Genomic DNA, 10,861 nt, shown 5'->3' on the forward strand with positions numbered 1-10,861 from the left:
CCTAATAAAGGCATGGGGATAAATCCCACTAACTGAACCCCTCTCCATTCCAGCTATCTGTGAAACATAAATCAACTAAGCAGAATTGCATTCTACTGATAATGATCACATTTAGTGAGAAATTTTGGCATATAATATAGGTAATGTTCTTTTTAAAAGTTTAGGTGTTCTATCAATAGATTGAATAGTTGTCAGGAAGCAAAGCAAATAGCAGTCTGTGGGTTTTGCAACTAGGCTTTCAATCATGTCAGAAAGGATGTGCATCCTTTTATTTGTATATGATGTCATATATGTTTTCCATAAGGAAGCTCTGGGGTACAGCAGCTTTTTAGAAATATACTTTTTTTATTTATTATGAATTGCTCTTCTTTTCTTTACATCAATTTTTACAGAAATCTATATTATCTATTTTCATATTATCTATAAGAATCTAATAATGTGACAGATCTATCGGTTGTGTTTATATCATGAAAGTTTCTAATATAGTCTCTAACAGAGTTCTCAACCATTCCCTTGTAATTAGTTGTATGTTTAATACCTGTGGCGAGGGAATGGTTATACTGTGCTAATAGTAAAATTTCCTGGCTTCTGATATATTTGAATCTTAGATCTTAGATCAATGAAAAGCTTCTCATTTTTTTGTTTCCACTTTGATATATACATTATTCCATTTAGCATGTGAGAAATATACCAAAGACATGATTCAAACTGTTTTAATTAATTTTCCATTTTTTACTATTGTATTTATATAAAATGTTACCATTATTTTTTTTAATCTACACATTTTTGCTATATTCTGATAGTCCATCAAGTCCAGAAGTGGTATTCAGTAGGTTCTGACCAGTTCTAGAGAACTGGTAGAAGAAATCTTGAATAGTTCAGAGAATTGGTAAATATCACCTCTGACTGACCCTGCCCCCATCTATTCTCTGCCCTCCAAGTCCAAGCTGATCGGGAGGAAATGGGGATTTTGCAGTAACCTTCCTCTGTGACGCCCACCAAGCCATGCCCACCAAGCCAAACCACGTCCACCAAGCCATGCCCACAGAATCAGTAGTGAAATTTTTTGAATCCCAACACTGATCAGGTCCATATCAGTGTCTTTTTGAAACAAAGATGCAATTTTAAAAGCTTTGCTTTGATTCTACCAGATTATTTTTATAGCTATTACATGAGATGTTAATTAGTTTAAATAATCTTTAAATAAAAACTTAGTTTTTAATTTAAAACTTAGATGGGGTAGATATATGTAGTTTTATGTGATGATATAATGGCTCCCATTGTTTATTTGCAGATACTAATGTTTTAAAATTGAAGCTATTCCTTTTTTTTGTTCTTAATAACCTTCTTAATATTTTTTAAAATATAAGGTGACAAATTATTTACAGTAAAATCAATTGTTCCCCACATGAACAGCCTGAAGTATAATGTTTAGATTTCATATTTTAAAAATCATTAATACACATTCCTGTGTGATCTATTTTTTCCAAATTTTGAAATAGCAGTAGACTTAAGCAAAAGAGCAAAAAAAGAAAGAAAAAGAAAAAACAAAAAAACACCACTACCACTTTCATCATTATCATTTACCTTATGTCATCTGCTACTTACTCATGACTCTAGAATTTTTTTGGATTTTGGTTTAGGGAAACTCTTTGAAATATGCAAATGAAACACTAGAGAGAAAATGAGAATAGAGCTTTAAACTCCACCCACACTCAGGTAAAGAAAATTTCCTGTAAAGCCTATATATATATAAAGGACTAAGACAGACAGATAGAACTACACATGACTGCAAGTCAGAACAAATAAGTCTCTAAGGTAAGCATTAGAAATAATGTCTTAAGTTAATATAAAATATAAAGAAATCATATTTTATACTACTGATATCATTAATACCTGAGTGATTGAGTTTTGAAAGGTGAATTAAGTAGTAATTTAAATATATTTTTAGTAAAAAGGATAAATCAAGAACAGAAAAAATTTATATTCACATTAACTGGACAAAATGTGCATGTCACTATATCAAAGTGGAAATGATACCCTAACCTAACCTGATGGTGGATCAAGGATGTATAGAAATAAATGTATATGTACTTTTAAAGTACAAACAAAGCATTCTGATATTAAATACTGCTCTTGAATTAACCGAATGGGGAAATTTATGAAATTTCACAAATTTAAAAAATAGAAAACAATTTAGGATACACTGTAATTCTTTATATAATTTACCTTCAACTTCCATTGAATTTAATGGATCAATTTATATGAATGCACTGTAAACGCATTAGAGAACATCCCTAATTTTTCAGAGTACCATTTTGGGTAGCAGATATTTGGGCTATTTTATACAATTCCTTCTAAGATTTTTGTTGTTATTTAGAGTTGTTAAAAATTATACTTCCAGGTTAGCAGACCATTGAATAATTTGTATCTTTTTTACAGCATCATTTGCAATTGTCAAACAAGGATGGATGTCAGACCATTTGTCTGCCTTGTTCTTTCATTTCTTTTTGCTGAGCCCATGACCCCAGAAGGCAGAAGCCTCAGCTTTGGGCAATGTGAAGTGAATGGGGTATCTTTCCGGGAATTAAGAGATCACTTCACTGCAATTAAAGATGATGTTGTAAGTACCATTCTAAATTAGTGTTTTGTTGAAGTAATTTTTCTCTTGTATTTTTGATATGCTAATCACATGAAAAAAAATGATGGAAAAAACTACAGGAGCACTATTGTTTAACTGAAGTGAGGGATATTCAACCTTTTTGAAGTTGAAGGCCCTATTGCTTAAATAGAATATAGTTGGCACTATAATATAGTGTTTCCTGGAGAAGTAAATCCAAGAGATGGATGGGAACATTTTTCTTCACTTTCCCAAATTCAGCATTCATTAATTCATTTTCTACCTTTCTTATACATCAACTACACATGCATAGTATCTATCCATAGTATGTATAAACAGCCAATGGTTTTTCCTTTTTTGATTTTTCTCTCTTACAAAGGTAAACCTATCCATTCATATACACCTAAACCCTATATTCCCATATCTCTTCTCTAATACCTTCGATGTCCCTCAGCCTCACTACCATTTAGAAGATCCTGTTTGACTAAATTCAATTTTGTTGTATACATGCTGTACAATGACAATAAAGGCTATATGATAGATTCCCAAATTCAGTCTCTGATATTAGCAGGGAAAATAATCTCTGGTAGAGGAAAGACTTATATACGGCTTCAAAGTGCTTTTACAGCCCTCTCTAAGTGGTTTACAGAGTCAGCATATTGCCCCCAACAATCTGGGTTCTCATGTACTTTCTATCAGCCCTTCTATCAGCACCTAATAAATGCTAAGGAATATTGCTATCCTGACCTTATGTGACCCTCACTTTAATTTTATTAATTACTACAGTTAATGAAGGAGTTTGTTCCAATAATCCAATTAAGCACTTTTTCAACTTCAGTTATTTCTTCAATGATTTATTTTCCCCCCAACCTAGGATATTTACGAATGATTATTGATCAGAAAAGGAGTGGTATAATTAAAGAGGCTGAAACATAGAGAGTAGGATTTTGGATATTTCTGTATAAAAATCTTCATTAACCTGCACACTTTAGCGTTCATCTCCCATAATATCATATCAGAAAATCCATTGACCATGTTTGTTTAGAGATTCCAGAATTTACAAAGTTGAGGAAATACTTTGAGAAGGGCTACCTTATTGGATACTGATAAAAACTACTTATAATCATTCCAGATCTTGGCATGGAATACTTTGCAAGGATACTTGCAAGGATATAAACTAGACATAAAATAAAGTACCTATTCAGTGTATAGGATATCATCGCTTAAATCAATGCTATTAACCAATCACCTACTAAATGCTTTCTTTGTTGTCATTATTTTACTACTATTCAACATCTCCTGAAATGTAATACTTTTTATGGTAGTAAAACTTCTGTAATAAAACAATTAGCTTCTATTATAATATTAAAATGAGTTGCCAGGAATTTTAATGAATTGTCTTGATTTTCTTTGCTGTTCCCTCCCTCTCCACCTTTATTGCTATCTCTATCATACTACACCGAACTGCAGAATAAGGCTCTATAAATCATGGACTGAGGGTGATTCAAAGTGAGAACCCTACTGACTAGGGATAAAAAATGCCAAGTCAATCCAAAGCATTATAAGTATCAAATATTTTACTTTAGCAAAGATCCTAAAATTAACCATAGTAGAAACAAAACGAAGTATATGAGGATTCTATGGTTCATCCCCCCCCCCCAAATAATAAGACTTGTATTTAATACTTCTGTTTCCATTCATACTGATTTACTTTCTAAATGATTTTTTCATTTATTCACCTAATTTATCTTCTTTTAATTGCAGCAATCCCAAGATAAGAGAACAGATATAAAATTGCTGAAGGAAAGTATCCTACTGAATGTTTCGGTAAGAATACCTTTTTTTAAAATGCAAGAGTGCTCTCAATTGTTTGCATGAAAGTCAAGAATACATGGCAAGGCCAGCTGTGTACAGAAGGGAATTTAGTTTAAATATATTATATATGAAAATTATGTATATTTCCTCATAAGTAAATAATCTAGTAGCAGCCACTTAGTTTGTACAAGTGTAGAAGGTGACTGCCTAATTGCATTTCTCTCATTTAACTATCCTTTTATTTCAGATAATTCCATACATCTACATTTAGTAGACATTTGTCCAGATATGACTTTTATTTCTTCAGTTTTAGCATGAATTGTTAGTAAGAATAGGTAGTCCTGTTAAGCAATAACATTCCTCCATAAGTAGCTCTAGAGCTTGCTATGTTATACTCTAAACTGTCCTTTTATGTGACATATTTAAGATTAAAAGATAAAAGAAAAATTGGTATAAGTTTGCATATTCTATTGCATATGAATCTAAGTCAGCTCAATAGCTGCTATAGAATCTATATTAAGGATATGTGGTTGGCTTCCCAAACAACAAATATAGTTGATAGCTGATATAGATATATAGGTAGATTAATGAAAGTGGTTGGTGGCCTGCCTCAATTCATAACTCATTACCCTTATGCAAGTCATAATGTAAACTGTTGGACTTCACACAACTGAATAAACTGAAGGTTTATAAAGAATTCTACCTTTGTTGATGGAAACAGCTGACCATCTTAGCAAAAAAGCACCAGTGGTTAGTGCTGTAGATTTCCATGTGAGTTTGAAACAGTGAAGGGCTTAAATTTTGTTGCGAACTTACCATTGGGGAAAAAAGTAAATAGCTCTAATGGAATTGTAATTGCTTTTGTTCTTGTTTTTAGACTTCAGAGAGTTGCTGCTTACTCCGCCACCTGCTGAGGTTTTATGTTGAAAATATATTCAGGAACTACAATGTAACAAGTAACATACTTAGAAGGAAAAGCAGCATTTTAGCTAATGCTTTCCTCAGCATTAAGACAACGCTGAAACAATGTGTAAGTATGACATACAACTCTGATTTTCTGTGCTATTGAAAGCCATGCAAATGATGTCTACAAATACATATTTAAAAGTTATACAAATACACACACACACACACACAGATTTCTCTAATCATTGTTTCTTTTCTCTTTATATTTTTCTAAAACCAGCATGATCAAAACAGATGTTCCTGTGGGCAAGAATCACATAAGAGATACAAGTTATTACTGGAAGAATATGCCAAGGTAAAGGGACTGGGGGATTGGTTTTTCCTCCTGTTACTATTTTAGAAAAGGACATGGATAGCAAAATTAAGGAATTTCAGCTCACTGTTTTATGTGCATTCAATTCTGCTTACTCAGAATCTGAATCTTTGATCCATCTGGATTGCAGATGGTTGTACAAAAGGAAAGAATCCAGATGATTTATAGTAAATCAGCAAGGAATTTTGACTTTGATATTTAAACAACATAGACCACAAAATGTCCTTCCCAAAATCAACTAATAAGCTACCTCCCACCAAAAAAAAACCCTAACCTGAACAAAAGATAGACTCCACCCGAATAAAAAATAAAAACATGAAAAAGAATAGCGTGTGTGTGTCAGTGGTGGGTTTCAAAAATTGTTCGAACCTACTCTGTGGGTGTGGCCTTCTTTGTGGGAGTGGCTTGCTGCCCATGTGACCAGATGGGAGTGGCTTGTCGCCCATGTGATCGGATATGAAGATGCCGACGACACTTGTTAGAACCACCTTAAATTACCTCACACACAGCACTGGCATGCATAAGAATATGATGTAAACTTGTTTTTTAAAAGGCATCTTTGGTTTGCATTAAAACAACTTTAACACACGCAATGTTCTGATTGCACCACAAACTCAGTAGTCATCCTTACTGAGTTTTATAAATATGAGCATGATAGTGTAGAATAATCATATCCAAGGACCAGTGATGGGTTTCAAAAAATTTTCGAAGCTCTTCTGTAGGTGTGGCCTGCTTTCCGGGTCCACTGGTGGAACCTCTTCTAACTGGTTCGGTAGATTTGACGAACCGGTTCTACCGAATAGGTGCAAACTAGTAGGAACCCACCTCTGGTGTGTGTATGTGTGTGTAGTCCTTGACTTACTGTATGTCTAGCTTTTTTTTTTTTACTACTGTTTAGAGATATGAATGGGTGCCTTACAGCCTGTAATGTGCTTCTGGCTCTTGCAATGCTGTTCCCTGCCCCCCCCCTCCCTGGGACAATTTAGGATGCTTGGCAACTAGCATGCATGTATTACTGGTTTCAATGTCCCATGTTGACATGACCATGATTTGTGACATCTGTTGCTGGTTTTAGGCAAAAAAGAGAGAGTCCATTTGACATAGTGGGTTAGCTTATGACCATGGTGATTTGCTTAACAACCACTGTGAAAAAAATGTAGGAAAAATGAATCCAGTCACATGGTTGCCTCAACTTACATTTGCAATGACTTACAACTGCATTTCTGATTTCAATTGTGGTTGTTAGCCAAGACCTAGCTGTAATGAGGAGAAATGACTGTAATCATTTACTACTACTATTGTAGTAATAATTTAAAGAAATTACCTCATAAGTGATTGAGTGCATACTTAAATGCCCCACTGAATATATGGATGTTAAAAAAATTACAGGAAAAAACATTAAGTCCAGGCAACCCTTGTCCTTCTTTTATATGTATGTACACCAGTGGTGGGATTCAATTTTTTTTGCTACCGGTTCTGTGGGCGTGGCTTTTTGGACCTGGCAGGGGAAGGATACTGCAAAATACCCATTCCCTCCCTACTCCACTAACCTGCTTTCCAGCTCCATTCTCCTGTTCAGAGCAACAACAGCAACAAAAGAAAAGCTGGGTGGCTGGGAGGCAGCGGGGGCGGGGCCAGCCTATTTGCCAGTTCTCCAGAACCTGTCAGAGCTAACTGAATACCATCTCTGATATACATTAAGCAAAAGTAAGTTTTTTGCTGCATCATTAACCATCATTTGAACATTTCCCCCCTTCAGCTTGATAAGAATGCAGCAACAAGCAAAGCTCTTGGAGAAATCGACATCCTCTTTGCCTGGATGGAAAGCTTCTAAACCTGACCACAGAGAGAGAGAAAGAGAGGGTCTTCAAACTTTCATTATAGAAAAATATTTCATTTCAATAATTTAAAATATTTATATTTATTTATATTTATTTATTTTGTATTATTTTATAACAAAGATGTCCAAATCCTTTGTTGATGAAGCACTAAGGCTAGAAGATCAAGGCTAGTTTGTCAGATTAATGGCAAACCAGAATACTTGGTTATACAGTATTTCCTATTCAGGGACTCTTAGAAATGCATTTGTTTTTGACATGTCCAATCAGAGAGCATGAATCAGTGGCTCAGCTGATTGCTGAAAGCAATACTTGGATATTTCAGAGACTTCTGCAACTCTGAGCAACAATTTTGTACTTGCTTTATTGCTTGGAATTCAGACTTTAAAATTTCATAAAGTGTTAATCATTCAAAATGAGGACATCATTTTGATCTATTTTGATCTATTTATTAATTGACCACAAAATAAAAATATTTGAAAAATGTAATGCTATTTATAAATAATTATATATTATTGCATTATTTAATCTATTTAAATATATTTAATTCATTGTAATATTTTTAAACTGTTGTATTTATTGTTAACAATTTATTGTTATTAAGATTTTATAAGTTTTTAAAATTATTTTAATTTAAAAGACATTTTAGTCCAAACAAATACATGTATGTTGAACTCTGAATGCCTTATTTTATATAATGTTGATGGTTTTATTTTACCTTAATAAAAATGGAATATTTTTACAAAATTTTACGGATCTTGCTCTGTCTCAGACACACACATATTTTATTTAACAGATACTTCTTTTTCTGCTTTTTATCACAAAAATATAAGGAGAAAAATGCAACAGTAATTAATACAATAATGTTTTGATCTAATACTTTGCTTAGTTAAACATAATAACTTGCAATAAATATACAGCACTAAAACTCTGTAAAGGAATTTATGATGAAATCCTAAATCTTATTTTTGATGTGTAGAATAAATTGGGAATGGAATGGAAGTAGACCTGTTAAACCCAAACAATATCAAAATTGGGAAGAGGAAGCACAGTCAATTACATGTGAGGTTATATCTTTCTGCCAAGAAAGAACAAACTTTTCAGCTAGAACTAAGGGGGCCAAAAATCCTGTAGGGTTAATTTTAGATGGTACTTTAAATGGAATTTCTGTAGAAGGAGGGCCAGATTCCAACTATAAGAAACATATGACACATTTGATGCTTGGCTTATTATATTCCTATGTCTTCCAAGCTATACTGTAGATGATGGAAGAAAACACCTATATATTTAAAGTATGTTACTTGTTTAATACAGATACTGCTTACATGCCAATTGTGAAATCAGCTAGCATGTAAATAAAATACCTGTTATTCTGGAATTATTAATGGCCAATTTTTCTTTATTACAAATGTTGCTAAAGATTTCAAGCTCTATTTATGGTGCACCCAAGTCAGTGATAAAATATCATTAGCATAAAAGAAATATATCGGGTAAAATTCACTTTGAGATAGAAGTTGAATGACAGGATTGATAAGGAAAATTTAAAAATTAGATGATGGAACTGATATAAAGTTCAGTAGGTTCAGATTCTGATCTTAAGACTACAGACACACACACACACACACACACATACACACACACACACACACACACACAAACATGCTGTTCGTCCATCCTGTTCAAAGAGGACCTTGACATCTAACTGAGGGGAATGTCAAGACTTGTGTGTGAATTGGATTAAAGTGAGGAAAAGGAGCGCAGAGTCAGCCTTACTCTCTCTTCCCAGATTCCATCTTGCTCCATTAGCAGGACAAGAGTCAAGACAATTGGAGATGGGCTGGGCGCAGTGGTTGACCAGGGCATCTTTTGTGTCTTGCCGTGCTTTTAATGTATCACATCACTTGCAGAGACCACCTTCATGACTGTTGTCCTATTCTAGTAGGTTTCATCCGCTCAATCCACTGGAATCTGTCATCACATGCTCAGGATAGACAAGTCTCTATCTCACCGAAGGTCAATGACCCAATGGCTACTCTCAACCTGGTTTGGTCAGCCTATTGAACCTGTTGCCCAGGATGTGGCTGCTCTGCATGCTACAGCTACTAGGAGTCATAGGTGAGAGATAAGTGACAAGTGGGGACCAAAGGTGGGTGGATGGGCTTCCCCAAAAGCTGCCCTAAAATGAGCTGCCCTAAAAGGACACGATATGCCCCTGCACCAGAGGTGCTACCCCTCACTGAACATACACCCCATATACCCCATATGTATATTGCCATTACAAAATACCTCAAAGCAGCATTGACTTGCAATAGGTAGCAAAATACCTCACATCAGCATTGAGCTGTACCTCCCTAAGGTGCCTGTGCTATAATGTGTCCTTTTTAATAAGGTTTTCTTACACTTACCTGATATACATAACAGCAAGAATCATAGATAGTGGTGCCAGGAATAGAACAAAGTGCTTAAGCAGATGTCTCCAGGAAGTAAAATTCCTGAGATCTGACATCGTTCAAAGTTAATTTAAATTCATCTCACTTTTGTTTTAGAGTTGTTGATCATAGAAATGAATTGGGCATTTAGGTTGCTGAACCCAACCCACTGCTTAGTGCAGGAGGAAGAAAAAATATGCAGAGTTCCTAAAAGAAAGCTATCTTGAGCACAACTAATGAAAATAAAACTTCTCTAGTTGTGTCTAGTACTACTTTTCAACTGCTCTTACTACCTGGAAGTTTTTTCTAATGTTCAATTGTAATTTACCTTTGGCTAATTTACATTCATAATTGTGCATCTTGCAGTCTGGAATTAGAGAATTCAGATCCTTTATGCTGTATGTATTTTTTATTCCTATTCAGGAACTTGAAGAGGGCTACTTACCATATCCCCATTTACTTTTTCTCAAAGCTAAATATACCTACCTCCTTTAATCTTTTTTTTTTTTTTTGCAGGGTTTAGTTCTAGTCCCAGGATAATCCTCACTGTCATTTTTTGTATCTGATCCAATTTTTCTGAATTCTAGAAGTGAACATGGTGGGCACTGATCAATGGAACAATAAATTATTGTGATGCTCAGGTTTCTTACATAGATTGTTTTTTAAAAACTATTCAGAAACTGCATCTGATGTTGGATGGGCTTTCATTATACAGGAATGTTAGACAATGTTTGGTGGTTATGTTTAATGTAGATTGGCTATTTATTCTATTTTTATTATTATTTAATTAATTATATTTGTAAAAGTTTATATTTTGCTATTATGAATTGCCAAGAGTTTTGCAAAGTGGATAGCATATTAATATTGAGAGGATAGAGAT

The 10,861-nt window shown here is 34.0% G+C and overlaps 1 protein-coding gene across 1 annotated transcript; it reads left to right on the forward strand.

The window, feature by feature from the left end:
- Nucleotides 1-2,521: 2,521 nt before the first annotated feature.
- LOC148044664 (interleukin-20-like) lies at nt 2,522-7,548 on the forward strand. The gene is made up of 5 exons (XM_087720850.1): nt 2,522-2,623; nt 4,385-4,447; nt 5,313-5,465; nt 5,622-5,696; nt 7,474-7,548. The coding sequence occupies exons 1-5, from the start codon at nt 2,522-2,524 to the stop codon at nt 7,546-7,548; spliced, it is 468 nt and encodes a 155-aa protein (XP_087576976.1).
- Nucleotides 7,549-10,861: the final 3,313 nt, after the last annotated feature.

This window comes from Thamnophis sirtalis, unplaced genomic scaffold (genome assembly GCF_051295495.1).
Source record: "Thamnophis sirtalis isolate CommonGarterSnake01/CBP01778 unplaced genomic scaffold, rThaSir2_p1.2 scaffold_7, whole genome shotgun sequence".
NCBI lineage: Eukaryota > Metazoa > Chordata > Lepidosauria > Squamata > Natricidae > Thamnophis > Thamnophis sirtalis.